This window comes from Anas platyrhynchos, chromosome 3 (assembly GCF_047663525.1).
Source record: "Anas platyrhynchos isolate ZD024472 breed Pekin duck chromosome 3, IASCAAS_PekinDuck_T2T, whole genome shotgun sequence".
Lineage (NCBI taxonomy): Eukaryota > Metazoa > Chordata > Aves > Anseriformes > Anatidae > Anas > Anas platyrhynchos.
This window is the reverse complement of record NC_092589.1, coordinates 42,407,798-42,432,773: the sequence shown is the minus strand read 5'-3', so window position 1 is coordinate 42,432,773 and position 24,976 is coordinate 42,407,798. Positions and strand designations below refer to the sequence as shown.

Genomic DNA, 24,976 nt, shown 5'->3' with positions numbered 1-24,976 from the left:
TCACGAGCCCCTGAGATGCAGTAGCAATTTGCTGTTTATGCAATGGAGATGTGACACAGAGATGGGGTCAAAACTGAGCACTGATCTTTGGATGCTTAATGTGAGAGTAGCCTAGATTTCTTTTCAGTGCATGTAATGCTTCAGAGGGGAAAGCTCAGAACTTGGAGGGAAGGAGGGGACAAAACATTTTTCTGTATATGACCTTAAAAATAAGACAGGCACCAAAAAAAAGGAAAAAAAAAAAAGAGAGAAAGGGGGATAATTAGTGGAAAATAATGAAATGTCAGGTTTAGGTAAAATGCCTTTTATTTAGTTAACTGACAGCCTGTGGCAGAGGAAGGTCTAGGAGCCAATTGCCAGGCTAGCATTCAGCTCTTTAAATAGAAGAGCCTTCGCTCCCCCCTCTTTCTTGCAGTCCCCTCCCACATTCACTGCATATTTTCAAACTTCTGCAATGAGTGAAGTGGGCATCTGACAAACAGCCTTCTTCACATACACAATCTTGATTCATCCCTGGAGGGAGTCTGCAGCATTCACTGGAGAGGGCAGATGTTCAGTGGAGAAAGCTATATTGGAAATAATTTTACCATATTGCATATGGTCAAAAGTAGATATCTTCTTAAGATGGGAAAGGGCAGCTGAAAAAAAAACAAATGAGAAAAAACAAAAAACAAAAAAACACCACCTTTGATTTTCTTTTTAATCCTTAGTATCACAACCCTTAGGGGTTAACTTAAGGGATATTCCTTAAGGGATAACTTAATAAGTCTCAGTACAGAGAGGGCTTCTGTCTGCAACTCCTTTGAACTTCAGTGAAAAAAAAATAAATTGAAAGCAACAAACCTCATGTGGTATTATTTGTGAACTGTGATGGTTTTGAAAAAGAGTTGAAATAATCTGATCTGCTGTACTACAGCTGTCCAAGCTAACCAATTTACCAAGGCTAGCCATAACCTATAATTCTTCCTAAGGATCACAACTGGAAAGAGATGTGGCATGTCACTGAAGTAAGCTATTTGCTGGCAGTGTGGCAGTAGAGAGGCTAATTCCTGTAAGAGTGTATTCTTGCCTTTCTAAGGGTCTTGGGTCTCCCTTCTCCAGCTATGTTAAGTCTTTCATGAAAGTACGTCACTGGATACCAACTGGATGGTAGTCCTGAGCATTTCGGCTTGCTTCTGTGGGATACCAGGTCCACCTCTGAGAGCTCATGTTTTTTTCTGATGGATTTTTGAGTTGCAGATATAAACCCTTATGCTCTTTTTTTTTTTTTTTTTTTTTTTCTCTAGGTCAGCCAAGCCTCCGAGAAGCTATCTCGATGTCCTGTATAACCAATGGGAGTACGGGAAGCAGAAAAACAAGCCACAGTTCCTCTGTATCTGTTGCCAGAAAAGAAACACTTTCATCTGCTGCAAAAAGGTACTGACTTGTTATTAAGATTGAAATTATATTTTAAAATGGAAAATGGAAAAACAAACAACAACAAAAAGAAACAGAGAAAGAGTTTGTTTTTGCCTCTGCACAACCCTCAGCAGAGCTCTCTGAGGCAAAAATTAGCTTTGGAAATATACTATGTTGTTGGGCTGCTTACAGCAGGGTTCTAAAAGGAATTCATAAATGAAGACTGTTTCTAGTGTATACTGTCCAAATGCATTCTCATTAAAGGACAGAAGAGGCAAATGTATTTCCAATATGATTGGAATTTTTTTTTCCTTCTGGTATTCATTTGAATCTTTTTTTTTCCTCCCCAAGGAAATTAAAAAACAAAACTGACTTCATTGTCTTGAGTGTAAATAGCAGGCAATAGCAAAATAGTTGTGAAACAATAGTGAGTTTTAAGATATAAGTTTACTTTTTAAAATTTAAAATCTTAACCTAGAATATGTCTTAGTCTTTGTAAAGTATGTATGTATCAGATCTCAAATGTATAAAAATAACACTGATTAAATATTTGCAATTTAAGTTTGCTATGCACAAAACAATAACATTTTTCCCCTCCGGTAATGGTTTCAGTTGCATAGAGCAACCAAAGTAACTACTTCTGTAGTTTCTGTAACTACTCCTTCTGTGGGTCTGTTAAATAGTGATCACATAGCTTATTTAATCAATAATTTGCAATTATATGTATTTGTTGGGAAGAACAGGCTGCCAGGTATAGCCACAGGACAGGGAAAGCTCTTAATGTATAATTGTGTAAATTATGTGAACAACTTCTTGTCCTCTGTTGTGTACTCTGGTAACTCCAGTAGCTGTTTTATCGTCTAGTATGGATGTAAATACTTTGCTATACAACAAGACAAGGAAATGATATATTTCAGGGAATAAAAACGCTGCATGCAAATATAAACTGTGTTAAGAACAAAACAAGAAAAGTTTTAGTTCCCTTTGGAATTTGAAAAGTAAGGGTAACACCCTGTTCTTCACTCTTCACCCTCATGTAGCATTGTATATCTTCTTGTTGAATACTTATGTTTATTTTTCTACAATAAATTAGAAACCGATCACTGTGTGTCTCTATCTACTAGCACAAGAGGCACCAGGACAAAATACATTCCTTCAGGAAGGTATTTGTTAGTTAGCACTTTTCCATTAATCTTACCCATGTGGCTCTTAGCACATTGATGAGAGCCAGTCCAGCTTCTGCAGTGTTCAGTTTGCGTTTGTGCTGAATCGCCTTCCTGATTCATTGGCTGTTGCACGCTTGAGTACATAAGAGGAACAGAGTGGAGTGGCTGGCATCCCTTTCATGTGAGTTAAGGTCTTTAGAAAGAGACCTGGATGGGTCAAAATAGGTAAACCTCAGTGTGTGGAGAGCAGCTCTTCCTGGGCCCCCAAAGCCTCCAGATGGAGGGTTTTGTACTACCAGTGCAGCTAAAGATACATGACTGCCTTCTTCAAGAGTTGTTTCAGAAAGGTTTAAGTCCCCCATCTTCAGTTATCTGCTCAGCTGTTCTCCCGTATTCCTATAGTCTTCCCAAAAAAAGTGTCTGGTATTTGTAAGAAAACAGGTTTTCCCTTTTATAAAAATACCATTTCAAGAAAGGTGAAAGGAAATGTCAGTTCTTGGGCTTTGAAGATGTGGGCTTTGGTGATGATTTTTTTCTTTTCTTTTTGCAACAGCAAAACTGCTGAGTACTAAATAGTGTCTGTGTTAGGAATCATAATTGTATTTCAATAGTTCCACGTTCTAAATAAAGTCAGGATAAACATGTCTGTTTCTAACACTTTTTGTCATGATGAAAAGGAGAGAGGATATCACATGACTGTGGGACACTTCACCTTGACTTGTCTATGCTTTTTTTTCAGGATGGGGGTTCAACTGGTGCAGCAGGTGAAAATGGTCATCTGTTTATGTAGAACTACACTTGAGTTACCAAACAACCCCAAAGCCTGTCTATAGCTTTGCATGTTCTAAATATAGGTAGCCATACATCTAGTCACATGTATCAGGAGTACTACTTGTGTCCAAACTGTCGTTTTCTTGAAGTTTAGTGTCTTTGTTTTGTGCAGTCTTAATATTGCATGTTTCTGGGGTTCTGGCCTCTGCAAACTTGATATATCTGAGATTTCATCCATGAATAAACAGTTTCATTTCCTAGACTGCTTAATCCTTGTTCTACCAACCTGAACACTGTAAGATTATGGAGATGATTTTATGGCTCAGAGCTGCACAACAGCATTGTGTCTCGTTTCAACAAAGGTGTGCTAAAATTTCAGCTGTCACCTCAGGAGCACTAAAAACAGAGCCCAGCAACATCACTGTGAAAAAAACAGATGATGTCCCATTGTCAGAGGTGAAGTCATGTATGTTTGGAAAATTTCAGCCCTACAGTCTGGAACTGATGGGTGATAGAGGTGCCAAAACACTTTGCAACAAAAAATGTTGCACACCTTGTGTATCACTAGAGTTGGAAATACGTTTTTACTTTGTACTGTACTCTGTCACAGAGACCTGTGATAATTTTCTTTAGGACTAAACGTTTGTCTGAAAACAGCTTCTGGTAAGAATAGTCTTTGTATTTCAGAATGATGACCCTCCACAGTAGCTGCCAGTGTGTTGTGGTCCAAGGGATGAAACATTGGGCTAAGTGAAATTGGAGAATCTGGAAAATTAGGATAGTAATAGATCTCAAATATTCACATGTGGATTGAAGAAATGCCTCACCAAGTTGGGATTTGGAAAGAATTTTTGGATGCATTAAATAACTGCTTCCCAGAACAACTAGTCTTTAGAAACCCACAAGAAAAGGTACTTTGATTTGGTTTCAGTTGTTGCACAAGAGGTATTAGTTGTTCAAGAGGATTTAGTGGGAGAGCCACTCAGTAATAGCAGTCATAATACGATTAAGCTGAATATTTTAACAGGAGATAGTAAACCAAATACATTCAGAACACGGATATTCAATACCTAGACTGCCACATATCTACATATTTTACTTTCAAATTGAAATGGCAGTCCAAAAAAAAAAAAGCCTACTAGCCACCTGGTGCCAAATAAAAACACTGTATTGGAACCTCAGGTATACCTTGTGCTGCAGCTGAGAGCAAGCAGTGGCACTCAAAGATGCAGAAAAGCTAAGGAAAGAAGTAATGATAAATGGAAGTTGGCAGTCTATAGCTGACAAGTTCAGTGAAGATATTGAAGAGATTCTCACAGTGAACCTATAATTTCTAGGAGGTGGATCAGATGAGCTGAATGAGTTTGGGTAAGAACACAGAAAATATGAGACGAAACAGGTCTTTCTCCTCTTGTTTCCCTCATCACTTTTCCTCTAATTAAACTATTTTGAAATACCTAAGAGAGAAAGGGAAAATAGAGGGAAAAAAATAAAAGAAGGAAGGAAAAAAAACCTCTTTCCTAGTAGATGGAAGTCGTGAGAAATGTTACATTTATGAGTATGAATGCAAGTGTATCTCTCACAAAAGGAATAAAGAGCATCTTTAGTAATAAGACATTCATGGAATTTATTCCTCTATATTGCATTTCTTCCCAGAGAATGGGAAAAAAAAAAAAGAAAAGAAAAAGATTGCTTAGTGCCCTCTTGCCCTTTTGTATCTACCATTGTGAGTGAAGTGTTCCAATTAAAAAAACTCTATTTTTCTGTTTCTAGTGAATGAGGGAATTCTGGCTATAAACTGTTAATAAAAATCCCACAGTTCTTCAAGCTTTATTCTCCATGATCACATATATGCCTTACACAAATGTGAATGCTCTGGTTTGCTTTCATCTTTCTGAAAGGAAAGTGTGACATTGATGTATTGTATTGTATTGTTTATCTAGCTGATGTGGTTTACTGAAGAAAACCTAAATGATCCTTAAATGTTGGTGTTTTATGTTATTTTTCTGCAATTTAAACTGGTCTTCAGTGCTTCTTAGGAAGCAGTTAGAAATATTGAAGTGTTGAGGGTTTTATCTCAGTGGTAGATGAGTGTTATATTAAAATCAAGTCCCATCTTCATTCATTTATTTTGAATATTGACTTTTTTCATTTATAGTGTTTTGTGGAAAAAAAAAAAAACAACAAATGGAAAAACGATTAAGGTTATACAAGGGTTGGGGGAGAAGTGATGTGAAGGAATAGAAATCTAAATACTTCCCTTCAGAAAGATACATTTTATTTCTTTACTTTGCAGGTTATTTTGAACCTAAGAGAAAAATCCTTCTCTTCCTATTTTAGCTGGTGCTTGTACCTTGTTTTGTTTCATTGATAAATGTATCTTGGAAGAGTGTTTTGTTTTTTTTTTTATTCGTTTACAAAATATGTCATGTACTACAGAATTCTCTTCTCTTTCAGGTCCTGTTATGATTTGTGTGATTTGGTATATTGCAAAGTACACTGTTTAATACAAGTATCTTTTACGTACTCTTTATGTAGTGGACCTTTGGTTAGATCCTTAATGAATTACATGTATTTAAGGCTGTTTGAAATGTTAACCTAATAAAGATAAGAAAATAAAGATGATTCTTAGAAAATAAAGAGATTCTTAGCTCTTTTGTACTGATGGTGTTAAAGATGTAGCAAGATAGTCTAATTTCATTAACTACAGATCAAAATTGTGATGAATTTTTGGGGATAATTTCCTTTGAATTCTGCTGCATCATCTTTTGTCAGCTTTGAATGCTGTAACATCACCCAAGCATGAAGGATGTACTGAAATGAACGTTGTATTTAAATCAGTGTAAACATAGTACATCTCCACAGTAAAAATAAGTAAACAAATTTCTGTGCCTCCATCGCCTTTTTTATTTTTGGAGCTTGTAAGTAAGTCTTATTTAAAAGGTAGACAAATCTTCTTTAAAATGCTAATCTAAACAGAGTGAGTAGACAGAGTTTTTTCTTAGTGATCATGTATATAATGTTGTGACATGCTTCTCCCATCTTTTCATAGAGGGCATTTTATCCCACCTTTTTAATTTATTTGCTTGTTCTCTCTTTTTTTTTTTTTTTTTTTCTCCCTATGTTATACTTTATTTTACAGCGGTACAGAAAAAAAGAAGGAAAAACCTCCAGGACAGAAAGAAAAAAAAGAGGAATCTCACTCTAATGATCAAAGTCCACAAACTCAAGCATCACCTTCTCCCCAGCCCTCCTCACAGACTCTCCAAACACACAGGCAAACTCAAGAAAGCAAGAGTTCTGCTCCAGCTAAAAGGTTTTCACAGTACAGAGATAGAAAATGATTGAAATGATACTGAGTTCATATCTGACAACAAGTCATGTGAAATAGCTCTAATTTCATGATCAAGTTGATGTTTGATTTTTTTGTGTGAAACAAGATGCATTCAGAATGCATTGCAACACAGCAAATATCTAAAAATGCAGTTTTTATTTGAGTAAATTTTTAAGATTACAAACTTTTTCTCAGTGATTGAAATCTTTATATGGTAAAGCTACTTTACCTCTAATCAGTCATTCAAAAATATATAACAATGATTCTGACTTGATCTTTCTCAAAATACATTTCAAATGTTTTGTCTGAAGAGGCTGAATTGTGGAGTGTATTTTGCACATGGCTGTTTGCTATGTGTTGTAACAGTGTTTGTTAAATGCTAGTATTACTGAAACTCTACCTTTTTGGATGTTTTTCTTCTCAAATTATTCTGTAATGTGACTGCAGTTTGGATTTTTTTTTCCTATTTGTTTGCTTTTTCTTTTTGCCCTCCACCCTTTTCAATTCCTGCTAGATTGCAGGACACTTCACTTTTATTCTAATTCTTCACACTTCTATTTTGATATCTAAATTATAGAACTGCTTGACTTGGCTGAAGGTAGGAGCTTATTTAGGATTGCCTATGTGTTTCCGCTCATTTTAGTGGAAATTGGGCATTAATTTTTTTTTTCTAAATGGATTTTAAGATTTGGGTCATTATTTCTGGATTTAAAGACTGTCCAGATCACTTGGTGCATTGTTTGTCTTTATTTTTTTTGGTGGTGGTGATTTTTTTTTGTTTTTCTTTGTCTATTTTTTTTTTAATTATTATATTTTTTTTGGTTCATTGTTACCTTATAGTTTAGGAAGGCATGACATTCTTTCCTTTACTGTTTGTCATTTAGGAGACTCAAACTCTTAAATAAATGAAAATTATTCCTCTGAAATTTCCTGTAATTCACAAGATTGTTGTCTTGCATTGCTTGAATTCACAGTTCTAATAAATATTTAAATTTCCACTTGACTGATGCATGTTATAACACTTCATAAAGGCTCTGTCTCCATGTCTTGCACAAACTCTACATTGTCTGAAGCTGAACTTGCGGCCTGTTCTTCTGCCCAGTATCTCACTGTACAGGTGTTTGTCTGAAGTCTTGCATACTAATCTTTTGCCGTGTTGGGGAAAAAAAAAAAAAAAAAAAAAAGCTTTTGCAGTGTCTTAATGGTTTAATGTGATTTGATTAACATGTTTGTCCCAGGACCTTTTCCAGCCTCTTGAGGTGTTGTGGAGGTGAGCTTGCCAGTTCTGAGGCTGCATATCAGAACTTACTTCTGCAAAAAGCATTTCAGATGGGATGAAGTGTAACGCTGTTAGCAGGACAGATGCAGACTAAGTCAGTTGTTTGAGTAATATGGCCTTGATCACTTTTGAATGTTTACCCTGATTTGAGATGGGTATGAAACTAATGAGCAAGTGACTGCAAAACTTTTCAGGTTACCATTAGTGTAAATTGGCTACAATGAGATTGCTGAAAAACTACATCAGAATTCATGGATTTATTTGTCTATAACATTGGACTAAATCTAGCCTGCCTTACTTATGTAAGATGTTTGCAGACATTTTTCAAAAAGATTAAAGCAATAAATGTGATTTAGAAGACTTTAATTTTTATTTTTTTTGCAGATAAATCATAATCTGATAGAACTGTTTCACCACAGAAGTTAGTATTTTAAAGGTGATGAACAGTTAATCTGTGGAAAAAAAAATCTACTTTTTTTTTCTAGGTGATTTTTTTAAAACTTATTCTTTAAGGCTAATACATTATAGCCTCTTTTTTCCCTTTTGGTAATTTGTTAGCTTCATTTGTAATGAAGTATAGAGATTTTTTGTTCAAGCCTTTATGTAAGAGCATGTGAAAATGGAAAGGCATGGATAAAACATTTGGCAACTGTCTTGCTCCATTGTTTTCATTCATCCCATTAGAACTTTTTGACTAATCTTTTTTTTCCTGTTTCATGCTTCAGCTTGAAGGAAGACCTAGCTCTGCTTTTGTCTACTGCTGCTTGTTGGTTGTGTACCCATTCCAGTTATTGTTATCTTATTAACTTGTCATTCTAAAATATATTTTTTTCTTCTAGCATAAAGAGATCCTTGACTGCTGAAAAACCTCACAGTGCTTGGGAGGGCTCGGATGACAGTCGTAACAAGCTGCTGAGAGTAGCATCAACATCTAAATTAATATCGAAAGTGGCAAAGAATGCAGACAAGTACGTATAGTTTGGTGCATAAAAATGAGTAAACTTTAGAGTCAAAATATTGTGAAACTGCATAATTTCAGTGAATTTAAATAAGCATATGCAAAGACCACTTGCATCTTTGTTTTCGCCATGAGTTATCACTTGCATAATCTGTAAGTGTGGTACTCCAAATGCCTGTGGAATCTTAAATTCATTACAAAATGTGAATGTGGGGTGTGAGTGTAAATATGTTTTACTATTGCTTGTTTGGGTTAGCAAAATTGTCTTATGAATTATAATTTATGGCTTAATGCCACTGTTGTGAAGTTTCCAACCAGTCTTTTGCTGCTTTAAAATTATTTGAAAATGTTGGTATATCTCCTTGAAATTAATCTACTGGATTTGACGTGTGTGTTTCTAAAGTAGATTGTAATTGTAAAAGAAACGTTTGTGATTTCAGAAAGGTCTCTCAAATGAACTGTTTAACAGATCTCTGATTGCAGTTTCTAGATGACAGGCAGGGATTTTCTTTTCAGCTTAATCTCCAGTGTGCCAGGGTTTTCCTTCTGTTACTTCTATCTTTCTAAAAGAGTTTAATTCTATTTCAATAATAAAGTGTTGCAGTATTTTTCTAGACCCACCTTACAGCTGCTGTCAATAATTTATACTAGTGAGCTGATTTTGACACAGTGACTATACACATGCTTGCTTGCCTGGGTTACTGTCCCAGTGAACCCAGGTGTCACCAAACTTCACAGTAGAGCTGAGGAAATCAATGTTTGTCTGTTTCAGTAAGCTCATGGATGAGGCATAGAGCACCGTGTCTCCACAATATTAATGAGAGGGGTGTTATGTAGTTCTGGAGGAGTGAGCCTGGAGGGTGCTAGGCCCCGTGCTAGGCCAACGGGTGCTGAGGTGAGACCAGGGCCTCCCCTGCTGTGCTCTGCACAACCTATCCCAGGTGAGCAGTGGGATGCTGCTCCCAACAAAAAGTGTGCCTGGATATCCATCCTGGATATAAGCCATCACATTTATAAATCAAAATGACCTTTTGTGAGCGTAGTGATTGGTGGCTATTGTTTGTCACTTTTTAACTCTTATATTATCTTTTCTGCACAGAGGGAAGTCCAATTTCCTCAGCCTTTCCACATAGGTGATGCTCTGTAGCCCTCTTGTGCTCTTCTTCAGCAGTGGGTTTTCTCAGTTTGTGGTCTCCAGCAGGGGCCTCACAAGGGAAGAACAGCTCAGAGCAGTTACTTCCACATTTCTGTCAGCACAGACAGGAGTTTGCATTTAGCTCTAACTTCATATTGTTGACCCCTGCTGTGACCCAATTTTTATCCTCAATGCTCGTTGCCACTTGGGCTTCCTGTTTCACATTTGCATGCTTGGTTTCCTTTTTGACTTCTTTTGAAATTGTGATCACTTTGTTAAAATTGTTGTGCTGGCTTTTAGGCTGAGCCCTCTCCTGTTTGCTGAGATCCTTCTGAGTTCTGAGCTTCCCCCCAAAAGTGCTGCCAGCTTCTCCAGCTGGATGTCCTTGCAGCTCTCATTAATCTTCAGATTGTCATTAACTGGTCCAAGGCAGGACTACCTGAAAGCCCCTCCCACTATGACAAATAAAACTCTTCAGGCCATTCGGATTAATTTCCATGATGGTGTTTGTAGTGCTCTCCTGAGCTTGCGTATAAGTCAAACACATACTTATTCAAGAGTGGTGCAAGTGCATTCCTTCTTCCCTAGGAATGGGAAGAACAAAAACATCATAAATTAATCTTGGGTGTGGATATCAGCACATTTACTAAAAGCTTTATGCCTAGCTTGAAGAGCTCTGCAGCGCAGTGAAGTGCTGTGTGCGAGGGATTATGGGTTGCATATTTTGCAAGTACTTCTTTTCCTTTTGTAATTGTTTTTCACTGCTGGAATTTAAAAGCCCTTTGGCAATTTCAATTACAGCAGGACACTTCTAGATAATTTTTAGGAATGAAAATCCCTCTGTCTTGATTTCTACTTTATCAAAATTTCTTTTCCTGATTTTTGTTATCTTAATAAAATATCTTTCAGTGTGTTATGCTTTAAATTTGTTAATAATGAAAAATAAATTTTACTTTTATTTCCATTTTGTGTTTTGGTTTAGGCAAGGTCAAAATAAGTGCCTTATTTCATTTTCCTCTGAAGGACTTTAAATGCCACCGTTCTCCAGTCTCTACTTAGAGCAAATAGGGTATCTAACAAAAGAGTGGATGGGGAAAGATTGGGATTAATTACTGTCAGAGAAAGTTACCTGTTCACAAATTGAAGCTGTTGTATCTGAAAGTATTGGGCAAAAATGAAGCTTCCAACATTGTCAATTGTAGACTATTGAATTGAAGACTGGATATTGCACGCTGTATGTGTGTACCTTGTTCTTATGCTCAAATTTATAGTAAAAACAGAATTTGCATTCAAAAACACACATTAGTACTAATTTCTTAGTCAGATCCTGCATGCGTGATTTCCAACAGAATCAGTTGTGTTGTGCAAAGGCATATTGATATATTGCATTTAGAGTTCCCAATTAAGAAAAGTTGGCCTAATCTGCCTAAAGTTACCCGAGTCTCATGCAAGGGAGTAGAACTAACTGAGCCCCTATTGTGGGCCCCAGGACAGAAATGTTTTACATATGCTTTGCGCTACCAGCGCAGGATATGGACTTTGTTTAGCAAGCTCAGTCTTCAAGCCAGCACTGAGCTGTAAATCAGTCTGATAAAGCCACAAGAAGTAATAGGGTTCCCACGGCAGCCCATCATTCAGTTTTCTTTTTTTCAGGCAAAATAGGGAATCCAGCTTTAATTTGTCATTTGGCAGCACGATGAAGGTTGATTGTACCAATAGCCAGAGATGACTTTCCTCATGCGTATGACCCTTTGTCACTGTTACAAAAATGTGACCTCCATCCAGCTAAAAATACTGGATGCCACTCATACCTTTCTGCTGAATTTCAGATGGATTCAAGTTTTTTTTTTTTATGCAATACATTCTCCCATCAAGGAGTGTTATTCTGATAAGAAGTAGCTCTGATGCTGGAAATTAGTATCTCTTCCCACTTCACAAAAAAGGTCTGAGGCTTTTTGTGAGTAGTTCATTCCTGATTCTGGCAAGAAGAGACATCTGAACTGCACTCCTTAAGAAGACTTTGTGCTATATATCCAGTAATGCTGCATGGATCCATTTTAAATGAAACTGCAACTTGCTTACATTTAATCCACATGTCCAACAGGGTTAATTCCTAGAAAATTTTGTGGTGTTGTGTGTGGACAGCTTATTTTGACAGGTGTTAAATGCTTTGCATGCAGTCCTGAGGGTGTTTGGCAGCTTAAAACATTTGGTTATTACACGTTTGCTCTCTCAAAATGGAATTTTCTGCACGCAAGGAATATGGCTGCCATAATTTGTTTTAAAAAGCTTTATAGTTTTTGTTATCACAGTAGTTCTTAGGAATCCCTGCCATAGTGCCAAAGACATTAAGTGACTTAACAGATACAGAGACCTGAGTAAAATAATGTGTGTGTAAAAATGTTCTATGTTCATCAAGATTAGTTATATAGCATTGTATAGTACAGTTAAACTGTACACAGACCCTGAGATTGAAAAATGGAATAATATATAAAATTAGATTATATGGATTTCATAATTATTTCACAGACTAACGATATTATTTTGAATTTTTCCCCAGGCACAAAGATGTCATCGTCAGCCAAGGTAAATAAAAATATTTATTTTTAAATACTGGATGAAGATGAAAAGATTTGTCTTTGACTGAATAGTATTTCCTGTAAATAAATACACTGGGAAGATGGTTATGAAATATATATGAAGGATATAGAGCTAAAATTGCATTAATAACTACTCCAAGAATTGCTCTTTCCAGCTCTTTTTCAAGACTTTTATAAAGATCTTTGAAATTATGTAGAATGCCTCATCAGGTTGGATCTTTAGGAAGGACAGAAAATTTTGGTGGGAGGTAGAAGGATTTATTTTACTTTGATGGGTTTAAAAAAAAAAAAAAAGCTTTTTTGATTATTTCCCTTATATTTTTGTTTGTGTACATGCGTAAATGGAGAGAGGTTATGAAAGCAAAACTTCCAAGTTTTAAACTATATGCCAGTCTTCATCCAAGCAGGTTAGAGTGAGAATTTAGAAATAGTTTTAAGATATTTTATTTCTGTCCCATAACCAGCAAAAATGTCAACTCGTGAAAAAAACAGCCAAGGTAAGATTTAAGCTATGCCCGTTGGTCGCTTTCTGATTTAGCGCTCTTGTGATTCTTTTAGTTGGCTTTTCACCATCAAAGAGCATCAGTGCATGATCTCTAAAAAAAAACTTTGAGCATTTAAATGAAATATACATGGCTTAGTGAGTAATATTGGTGGTAGGGGTACTGTTGGACCAGATGATCTGGGAGGTCTTTTCTGACCTAAGACTTCTTATAAGTCTGTATTTCAACTTAATATTGAAACACATTACAATGTGCGTATGTATAGGGTGGATTATTGGGGTAGTCTAAAATAAATTAGTACATGCATACTTTCCTCAGAGAGGAATGTGTGTTCAAATAAGGCTCTAGAAGTCTTGCATTGTTGCCTAAGGTATCAGAATATTAAGAACTGCCAACTAAAAGATTTGTTTTATCTCAGCTTTCTGTCTTGCCAGTATTACAACATACACACACTGATGAGAAAAGAACAGAGACTGAAGTCTTTAATATAGTTTCCTAACATGAGAAATGAGTCTCTCATAAAGTGTTTGTCTTTGCACCAATCGATCTTGCATTCTGTGGCTACATGCTACTGCTGGCTTGTTCAGACAAGAATAGGAGTGGTCTCCCTGAACATGGTGGAACATGGCAACAAAAGAAATCCACTTCTTGTGTCACAAAACTACACTGCTTTTATGTCCTGCAAACTGTACAGAAGCATGCAGTTTCAAAACTAAAGCATGTTATCCAAATGCATGCTGTGCACAACATATATACACAGAGGTCCTGTCTCATACTTTTTGCTGCTACTTTACAAGTCTGTAGTCTCCAAATTCTGTGCTGTAAGCAAGATTACGTTATACATAATTTGATTACTTTTGATCTTTAGATTTTATTTCAAAAAAAAAAATCAAATTTTTGGAAGGTAACATATAAATTGTAATGAGAGCAAAAACAACTTGGATCCCGTAACTCTTTTTTTCTAATTTACAGAGAAATTATAGATTTAAAAATATTCTAAATTGATTTTTATCAAAAGCATCCTTTGAAAACATTGGGGGTAAAAAGGGATGCGTAAACTTCAGGAGTAACAAACTGTTGCTTTATGCCAAGGATCTTTATGCCAGCCGTAGAAGAGTATATATGCAGCAGTGGTTACTGTAAAAAGAAAGCTAATCAGCAGCATCCAGATCAGCTGCAATTTAGCTTTGCAAGAATTAATCAAATTTGTTAAATTAAAAATACCCTTTCTACCAAACACAACTTTGCACAATACCAAATTGCATACAGCTAAAGTGCCTTTAATACTAATTCTTTCCTTACAATGTGCTTGTACAATTCTGTGTGTCCCACCAAGAATGGGCTGTCTTTTGGTTCTCTCCTTCTGGTGGCTCTAACTTATTTGGCCTCAATGTTTCCCTGCTATCTATTATGTTACTGCAGAGGATGTGAGCTTTCACTGAATGATGAACGGGTACCTTTCCACATGTGTCATGCCTTAGTCTGTTCTGAGCCTGGCTGGTATGAAAGAGGAATAGGATGTGGATGAGTGGCCCCGTGTATAATGGAGATGGGGAGAAATTCTTGTCACAGAAAGTGCATTTACTAACATTTTAAAAACATATAGTGTCAGATCATTCTGCCTTTAACACTGGCAAAGTTGCAATTAGGAGGATTCTACCTACAAAGGCTTTTTTAATTTTTTATTTTTTTTTAATATGGGCCAACGAATGTATTTTATGACAGCTTTGTGTGTGTGTGTGTGTATTTTATGACAGCTTTTTCTATGTGCCTGTGTTGGGTTTTGTGTTAGGTTTTGTTTTGTTTTGTTTACTACCACAGAAGTAACCACCTGTAAGCTAGTGTAGTTGCAGAGGGCTTTTCCCTACCTTTCTCCAGTATCAGTTTAGAAATACCCATCCAGTTCTCTGCAGTGCAGCATCCTGGGCAGGTGGGTTTAGTCTGTTTTCTACTAGATAGTTTTCATATCAATATCCAGTTACTATTTGCAGTTTGACCAAGCTGATCAGAAAGAGTTGCCCAGACAGTTGACATGATTTCTGAAGGTAGAACCCTTGCAGCTGGACAGAGTTGTCTTGAGCAGGATAGAATGGAGGGTAGCCTTTGCTGGTGCTGTTTCTGCAGGACCTCCACATTCTTCAACCCAAAGGCAAGAAAAGCTGCTTTAACACTCCTTTGTGGCTTGTCAGCTTTTGCCTCTAAAGGTGAGCAGTCTCTAGCACGCTGTTAATTAAGATAAAGCAATTCCCTTGGGCTGTACATGAACCACTGCATATGCCCCCGGCGCACGCCTCCTGCACTAATGATTGTATCAATGCACTTCCTAGCAGTTGTGTGAAGGGGTCTCTGGGGAGGGCTGCTGGTGTGCAAACTGCCAGGCTTCAAAGCAAATCTACAGAAAAAGTACTTCAATGTCTTTATGCAAACATAAAACATGCTTGGAAACACAATGAAATAGCAAATTATCATAGCAGAAGATATTTGCATGGAATAATGGAGTGAAAGATGACCATTCTGTGTAGCTATGAACATCTTATTTATCTGGCATCATAAAGTGGTGTAATGTTATCTGTATCATGAACATCTGTGTATGTTCAATGTGATTCCTGTTGAAGCATTAGCTATGAAAGTGAAAGGCTTGAGGAGCAAGTGAGAAATATTCTTAGGTGAGCTTCAAGGGATGAAGGGCATTAGTTATGTCTGTATCTGCTGCAACATGGAGTCCCACAGAGTGTGTACTGCAGGTATTGCAAGTGAACATCACCAAGACCTGGGCACTTCTCTCTTCCTGCCAGCAGCCACAGCCTTGGGGACCACAGCCTGCAGCTGCCTCGTGGGCAATCACTTGAGAGTTTCCTCTGCATAACACCATGCTGAGGCCATGCGTGTTACTGGTGTTGGTCACATACCTTCTGTTGCAGCACCCAATTTTGCTCCCTCGGTGCCTCTCTCTCTCACGTGGTGTTGAGCTGCACCTGCTCCACATTAAGGTTAGTCCTGAGCTCTGTGCATCTGGGCTTATGCTGAAGCAGATGTAATGCAGGAACGCTTTTGTGAAGCCAATCCCATGAGCAAAGGATTAGACACACTTCCTTACATATGCTGGAGAGGTTTTCGGGTTTATTTTTTTTAAGTTTATTTTTCAGCATTTCTTTGTTTATCCTTCCAAACCAGGACAATTTTTTGCAATAAAATCCAATACTAGGAGGTATTAAAATTCTGTAAAAATCCAATAAAGTTATGGATGGAACAAGCAGGTGCTTACTTAAAAGGGCACTAATGAAAAACATTCACTGCATTCCTAAGTTTGTTTCTTTTTAGATTGTGCTTTATTAGTTTCCAGTGCTTTTTTCTTTTGTTAGTTTTAAAACTGTGCTATAGTTCTAGCTTCCCAGAATGAGGCAATCATGAAGCCCACAATGGAAATATTTACCCTGCTGACAGTATGTTCAGTCCACAGAGAGTGCAAAATCTAGTAGCTGCTTCAGAACAGTTTTGCTATCATGGGTTTTCTGTCAGATGCTTGTTGAAGTTGCTCACGTATCTGAGGGCAAATAAAGACCCAGTCTATCTCATTATTATTGGGCTGCTGGCTCTCATGCAGGCACATTACTTGTTATTAAAAGCCTTAGATACTGACAGAAAAATAAATTTGCATTGAAGTGCTTGGGAGTTCTTATCATTGGTTCCTGAAGAAGTCAGGATTTATTTTTTTTTAAGCAGGAATCATTTAGATTCAGTTTTATTGAGCATATTAGTGTTCAGTATTGCTTTTTGTCAGACTTTTTTTTTTATTTTTACATAAAAAACTAGTTTACATTGCAATAATTCAAGTTTAATATTAAAAGGTAACTGTTGTTACTATCTAGATTCTTAATGACACAGGCCTGAAAGCAGAAAGCTTGTGGGAGAGAAGCTATTTGTAGAATTAAAAAGCATACTTTCAATGGTCAAGCAGCTAGAATGTGAAGACAGATTAATAAGTGCACTCTGGATATGGTAGTTTATTATATATTGTTAGAGAGTTCTGCTTGGCCAAGCTAGTTGGAGATGTTTGAGGTTTTTAGTTTGCTTGTAATTTGCTTTAAGGTTAAGATTCAGATGATAAACACAAGTAGATCTGAGCTGCAGGTTTTGAGATGTGGGTTTTGATGCATCAGTCCCTGTTGCTCTCCCATTGGCATTATTGAAAAATAGTCATTAATAGTTTGCAAGACAAGATCATAATGATTTTTTTAAAATAATTAAACTTAGATGAATAATTAACTTTATTTATCCACTATTTATCTACTATGTGTATGCATGTATACATACACATGCATATATAAATGAAAAAGCAGCTGTATACTCATTAGACTTCCTATTATGCATAGCCTTGCTAGCCAAAGAGCAGTTAATTACAGCATAGACTTGCAGGGCTACCTCAGAGTCTGCCTAAGTAATGAGGAATAGTGGTATATAATTTTTTCTTCTAATATTTTCTCCAGTTTTCTTGTAAAAATCAGTAAGAGGTAATGAGGGCATCTCACACGTTTCTAGGAAACTACTGTATGTTCCTTGACTCTTTCGTTTTGAGGCATGTTTTTGTAGGTCAGGATTTTGGTTTAGTTATGTCACTCTTCAAATTTCTGAAGGATATAAATATGCCTCCTGAATTGTTCTTCTCTGTAGATATTTCTTAGTTAATCTACAAAGATCTCTTTGATCTTTTTTTCTCCTGTTTTGCAGTTCGTACTCATTTTCTGACTTATTTTCATTTGAAAACCTTCTATATTCCCCCAAGAATATGATTCACGAAGTAATAAATTGCTTAAGTGCAATTGCATGAGTCTTCCTGTTCTGACTTCATGTAAGCACTGATTTCAACCTTTCAGATAGCATATGTTGCCATATCTTGCATGTTTTACCAACAGTTTCCCTGCATGCCAGGTACGTTCACTGGTTTACAGTGCCTGTCAGTGGAGATGCACTTGTTTGCTTGCAGATCAGGCAGGCTTCTCAGGTTCCCTCTTAGCAGCAACACATTGTTTCATCAAGGTATTTATACCTCTCTTTTCTAGCAGGCCATAAACTTTCAGAGAACTCTCAGTAGAGTAGATACTCTGGTTGCTAATGTCTGCTTGCAGCCTGCTGGGACCTATTTGGCTTAGCGTTTATACTAATGAACTTAGCACAGGAAAGTAGGAGCATGGAGGAAATTTCACTGACGATGTGGAACCAAGTGACCAAACTGATACGGTAGAGTCTGGGAGTTTAATACAGTAAGACCTAGATGTTCCTGAGCCCTGGATTAGTATAAGACAAAATTAAATTATTCAAAGTGCAGGATCACATACGCAGGATTTGCTAGCAACATTTTAGATGTAAAAGCCTGTTAGGTTGTCTGCCAAAATGAAACGATGAGGAAGAGGGCTCTAATGTTCTTGTTAATCATGCAAAGATTGGACCACTTATGAAAATATAAATGCAATCCCAGGATGTAGCAGAAGTAATTCTAATAGAGACACACAGCCTTATGCAAAAAATATTGCATCAAAACCCTGATAGGTTCTCCTCTGTAACACTGCATGCAGTTATTGCCACCCACATTCCTAAAAGGTAAATTTTGGGGCCACATGGGAACAGAATGAACATTTGCCATGCAAAAGGACAGTTAAGTAGCAGGATATTCTTACTTTTGCAAATGGAAGGCTGTGAGGCAGAGCATGATCGGGGTTTTCATTCTCACCTTTTAGACACTTAGACACTTTAGACACTCACTACTTTTAGACAGCAGCTGGCCATACCTGTGCTGAAGTTAGCAGCCGTGCTGCCACACAAAAAAGTAAACAGCCTGACCGTGCTTTCTGAAGCTAGTGCTGGAGCACCCTGAGTGTAATAACCGGAGTGGAGGAGTCAGGGAGGGCACAAGGAGACATGTCATATGGGGTAGCACAGGGCTCCTGTTACTGGCAGGGCTGGCTTTGACTGTGGAGGTAGCTCCAGCTCCTGACGTGGCTTTGCAGAGCCTCATGGGCTGACAGCAAAGCTTTAGGCCTGCTCTCTCTGTGGAGCAGCAGGGCTCTGTCTTTGCATCGCTCTGCCTGAGCACCTTTGTGTGTTGGATCAAGCATTCTTGCATCTTTGGGACTGAGTTACTAATTTCCCCATACCTCTGGGGATCCCACAAGGGGCCTGTGTGGGGTCTGCTTGGTCCAGCACAGCAAGAGGGCTCCCATGTGAGGCTCATATGCCTGAGCTGAGCCTGTGAGCACAAACTGGGAGCATTGGTCCTCTGTCCCCTGGCACTTGTGCAAAGACATTGTTGAGGCTCCAGAGGTGAATTATTGTGGAGCCAAGCAGAGTCTGGCAAGGGCTGTGAATTTGAGCTCAAAGCTTCACAAAAGCAGCTCCAGCTGTTCCCAGTGAAGAGTTGGCCCTTGAAGCCAGAGTGCTGCATCCACGTGATGCGGCCTTTTGTAGCAGCTCTGTGCTTGAGCTGTTCTTTGTCTGGTGTGGATAATCCACAGCACCTGGGTGTGCTGCCTGCGGAGCTGTAACTGTGCTTTTAGGTGCATTTGATCCATATTTGAATGGATTTATGGGACATCTTTGGTTGCATATTGATTTATTGAGCACAAAGGTCATTTCAGGTGTCCTCTCCTGTTCCCCCTTCTCCCAAAATGCTTCTGCACAGTGGGTAGAGGGGTCTGAACATCTCTTCATCAGGAGCAGAAAATTTTTAGTTGGTTACCTGCTATTTTCAGGCTGCTGGATAAGAGAAGTGTTGGATTTTTAATTTTTCTTTTATCCCTCAAAGTTTTTTTATAACTTCTTTCTCTCTCCCGATACCCACTTGTCCACATTTCTGTTATGAAATGGCAAAGACCCTTTTCTTCCAAAGGTGAAGTGAGGAAAAAAGAATCTGACATAGTGTTCTGTATCTGGAAATAGCAAGAGTACAGGAAAGAAACAGTGTGATGCTCTTGAGTATGCAGTTGAGCAAGGAGGATATGAAAGAGTTAAATCTCTGGTTTTCTTAACTTGCATTTACAAGAATTTGGCCTTAGGCAATTAGTTTCTGTTGAAGAATGGTTTTGTTGATATGCTGCCATCATCTCTAGTATTTCAAAAGATTTTTACATTAATATTATATCTGCCCTACAGGTTCCTGAAGAAAGGAAATTTACAGTCTTAGACAAAAACCTTTCAGTGGATTGTCTGTCTGCTTTTTTTTTTATCCTCCTTCTTCTGTAGGGAGAGGCTTAATCAAGTTATACCTAATCTGTGTCTCTCTAACAAGTGTGTTAAATGTGTATGTTCAAAGGTAATCTTTAATACACACAGCTAGCTAATAAAAGCCAAAAATGTTCTTTCTTTAATAGGGCAGTTCAGAGATATGACTTGCATCTGACAGCCCTGCAGTCTTTTCTCCAGGCTCCACAAGACCTCTTATCTTCTGACCAAAGACCTGACAAAATTCTTAGACTCTGTCTCTCTTGTCCGTAGGGTCCAACAGGTGCAACTGCCTCCATCCATATGCATTTCAGTTGCAGCTTGTCTCCGCTGTTCTAAGCAGCGATAAGAAATTTGAACATAAATTCGTGGCATCATTTTGCACTGATCTTATGGAACCAGATGTGCCAAGATGAGTGATAAACAGAGAATTTGACTTGCAGAAGTGGGTGGTCTTTCTCAAATACCTTCAGGTTACATCGTGTTTTAAGAGCATAAACACCAGATTTTAGCAGACAGGCCTTTACTGATAGATTACCCTTGGGTTTGGTAACAATTGTTTTCTTTATAAAAGACATACTATAAAAATATTTTCATGGAAAAAATGAGACACTTCTAATTTGGGATAATCATCTAAAAATTTCTGTAAGAGTAGTTACAACACAGATTTTTCTTTTCTCAGCAATGTAGTTAAGCAGTGCACTTTTGGTAAAATAACTATTGTTTCTAATTTATCTACTAGGAAGTGATTTTCTTTGTTCTGTGTTCTTTGATATTTGATCTGAGGCAAGTTTTCTACTGTTGTCAATGGACAGACTTACAGGGTACTCCTTCAAAGGATCTGTATTTGTTCTTTGAAAGAAATGGGACAACTGTTTTTTATCTTCTTTGTGTTTGTTCCTTTGATACTTAAATGGCTCAACTTTCATTGTATTAATATCTAAAATAAGGAAAAACCTTTACACTTGTGCTAGTTTTACATTGCTCTATTATTGCAATTTCTGCACAAGAAGTATTTTTTTAGCCTGTGATCAATCTATTTATTTATGTTCAGTGGCTTTCAGTTTTATTTGGACTCTCACTGGGAAATTCACTTCTACTGCTTCCAGGGCTGAGTAACCTACTACCAGGATCAAGAGAGAGACAAAATTCAAGTAAAACGAGTTCTTGGTCTCAGAAGGTTGATTTGAGCATGCTAGAAGTAGAAAATGAGTCACAGTAATCATATCCTTTAAGGCTGGGAACTCCATCAATTTGATAAACTGGGATCTACTTCACCAGTTAATGAGAAAAAAAAAAAAAGTTTTATAGAAATTGTTAAACATCAAGAAATTAAAACTACTGTGCACTAAGAGCAAAAAAATAAAAAGGTTTTGATAAGCCTTCTGTTTTGTTATATCTTCAGAGTGAATATTGTGCATGGGTAGAGAACTTTTAACTAGCTTGTGTTCAGGTACATGGATTTGTTGACCTAGTTAAATCATTCCATTGGAATGAATGAAATACTTGGAATGTAAATATAAATATAGTGTATGTTTCTAGTGTATACTTCTGTGCAACACTGCTTTGAATCTTTGGTGCAGTAAAATAGTCACAGGTTTTCCCCTCTCATTCTCTTCTGACTGTACGTAAGACTTAAGAGAATATGTTTCTGTGATCAATTTCAAATTGAGAGAGGGTAGGGACACTATCTTAAGCTTGGTGAATATGTTTCTGATCTTACTCACAACTTCAATTATTTATCAATCTTTACATCTTTTAAAATATTTTGATATGCAAGAGACTATTTTTGCAGTCATCACTGAAATTACCTGCTTTCTCTTGCCTTTTTGGATAATCCAAGTTTGACATAAACTATTTGTGTTCATTCTAGAATTCAGTCAGAATAAGTCTGAGTTTCACATAATTTCAATTTTAGATATTTCAGATGCAAAACATAGATTTCACATTCATACAATCTATATAATAATACTACAACTTAATTCAGGAAAGATTTATAAGGACATCGAGGTGCTTGAGCGGGTCCAGAGAAGGGCGACGAAGCTGGTGAGGGGCCTGGAGAACAAGTCCTACGAGGAGCGGCTGAGGGAGCTGGGCTTGTTCAGCCTGGAGAAGAGGAGGCTCAGGGGCGACCTTATTGCTCTTTACAGAAACCTTAAAGGAGGCTGTAGCGAGGTGGGGGTTGGCCTGTTCTCCCACGTGCCTGGTGACAGGATGAGGGGGAATGGGCTAAAGTTACGCCAGGGGAGTTTTAGGTTAGGTGTTAGGGAGAACTTCTTTACTGAAAGGGTTGTTAGACATTGGAACAGGCTGCCCAGGGAAGTGGTGGAGTCACCATCCCTGGAAGTCTTTAAAAGACGTTTAGATGTAGAGCTTAGGGATATGGTTTAGTGGGGACTGTTAGCGTTAGGTCAGAGGTTGGACTCGATGATCTTGAGGTCTCTTCCAACCTAGAAATTTTGTGATTCTGTGATTACCTGGACATTTACAGGATGTTTGTCTCATGTTTGTCTTTTGAAACAAATATAAAAATAATTGTTTAAAGATCTTCATTTCAAAGTTCAATATGATTCGTATTAGATGTGATTAAACATTTCTTCATACTTTAGTGCTAATTCACAGCTATTCTAATCCAGTCTCAGTCAACTACTTATGTGTTGGTTTGAAACTCTTCCATTTTCTCTGCTATGGTTTTCAAATCCTTACTCCAAAAAATAAAATGTTTAAGATTCACAGCAGAGTATTATATTTAATTTGTGATATTAGTTACATTAACAACAGATATTAGTCACTAAAGAAGCTGGTGTGATTTTAAAAAACAAACAAACAAACAAAAAACACCTTGATGCAAAATTAATGAAATAGTTGGATCCCTTTTAATTAGTGCCTTTTGAAATGCAGCTCCTGTGTCAGTAGAGTTGAAAGTGTTGGCAGTAATTCTTGTTTATTAGAGGCATGATTTAACTGTGTCACAATACTATTTTTTGCTGCATGGTGGAGTGTAAAGACCCTTAAAAGTCTTCAAAGGTTTTATTTCTGGGTATTGTTTTTTTTCTTTTGAAGTTAGAAAAATCATTTCTGTCATAGTGTGGAAGGAAAACCCTTGTAGGACAGGGGTAACATATCCTAGTAACATATACTAGTTAGAGCTTTTCCTTAAACGTAAATGAGTTACCTTCCAACCACTAGCTATTGTGTTTGACCAAGCCATTTAGCTACTCTGTAATTAGTTTTCTCTGGTGGAAAAAAAACCAAACTGGTGTTCCTTGAAAGGGAACTTCTAAAGACTTCTAGAGTGCACAGGTGCCCCAATAAATGTGCATATTTTTTGTCGCAGCTGAAGACAGTGTTACAGCTGGAGTCATCTGTTGTATCTTTCCATCCTTTAGGATATGGTGCAATATTCAATGGGATACAATTGAAATGATTTTAATAAATTGATAAATCAGGTTAGTTTATTAGTTACTTTGTAAATTTCAGATTGTATTCATCAGCAAAGCTTTTGATGCTTCTTCCTGAAGCATTCTTGTGTATTAGTTGGGCTATTAGTTTGGATGGGTGGGCAGCTCAGTCGGTAAAAGATATCGTTGGATGGTTAACATCAGAGGCTGTGCTTTTGGGGTCCTGCGCTACCTCGTGACCAGTAGGTAACAAGTGAAGTCTGTTGGGGTCTGTCCTGAAGCTGTCCCATTGAACAACTTTTACAGTGACTTGGAACAGGCAACACAGTGCCTGCAAATTTACAGATGGCAGCAGACCGGGGGACATGAGCAGGGTGGAGGAGTGGTATGCCTGCAGGAACCTCACAAAACAGCAAGAACAAATGCCAACTCCTGCTCATCGGAAAAAAGAGCCTCCTGGCAGGGATGCAGACTGGGAACAGAGGGGCTGGGGAAAGGCCTTGTGACCAGCTCTGTGGGAAAGGCCTTGGGGGTGCTGACAGGTAGCAAGGTGCCCAGAGAGGCTGTGCTATCTCCATCCTTGGAGCTTGGCAAGACTGAACCAGACAAATCCCAAAAAATCCCAATACTGTCAGACCTCATGGCTGCGCCTGCTTAGAGCCAGAAGCAGGACTTAAAAATGTCCGGAGGTCCCTGTTCAACCTGAAATATCATATCCTGTGATTTCATTATAATTTATTTATTCAATTTCATATCTTAATTTAGATTTAAAATTTACCTTTGCTCTGTAATTTACATGTCGAAAATGTTACAGGCCTAATCTAGTCAGAGAGTTATCTTAAATTCAACTAGCACTTACTGTGCCTGTGTGTGTGTGTGTGTGTGTGTGCGTGTTGTTTTCGTGTTTGGTTAGAAAAGTCTGGGCCTTAACCAAGTTCACATTTCAAAAATAATTGTTATATCACAAATATTATTTGCATCTCTGTGCTAATTACTAGTTTTGGGTTGTGTTTTTTTTTTTTTTTTTGTGTGTGTGCGCTCATTTCTTGTGTAAACTTGCCATATGATTAATATACTTTTTGTTTCAACAGAGGGAGAATATATCAAGATGTTCATGCGGGGTCGACCAATCACAATGTTCATTCCTTCTGATGTAGAAAACTATGATGATATTAGGACAGAGCTGCCTCCTGAGAAGTTAAAACTGGAGTGGGTG

General features: G+C 37.5%; 1 protein-coding gene across 16 annotated transcripts in view; it reads left to right on the top strand.

The window, feature by feature from the left end:
• Positions 1-24,976, top strand: part of EML4 (EMAP like 4) — a 203,683-nt gene that overhangs the window by 142,170 nt on the left and 36,537 nt on the right. For 11 of the 16 annotated variants that reach the window (XM_038176040.2, XM_072035760.1, XM_072035759.1 and 8 more), the window contains 6 exons: positions 1,287-1,416; positions 6,478-6,651; positions 8,788-8,916; positions 12,602-12,627; positions 13,106-13,138; positions 24,852-24,975. In XM_038176040.2, coding sequence (XP_038031968.1) covers positions 1,287-1,416; positions 6,478-6,651; positions 8,788-8,916; positions 12,602-12,627; positions 13,106-13,138; positions 24,852-24,975 — 616 coding nt within the window. The remainder of the gene's footprint in view (positions 1-1,286; positions 1,417-6,477; positions 6,652-8,787; positions 8,917-12,601; positions 12,628-13,105; positions 13,139-24,851; position 24,976) is intronic. The other 5 variants (XM_072035761.1, XM_038176039.2, XM_072035762.1 and 2 more) reach the window with 3 other exon arrangements.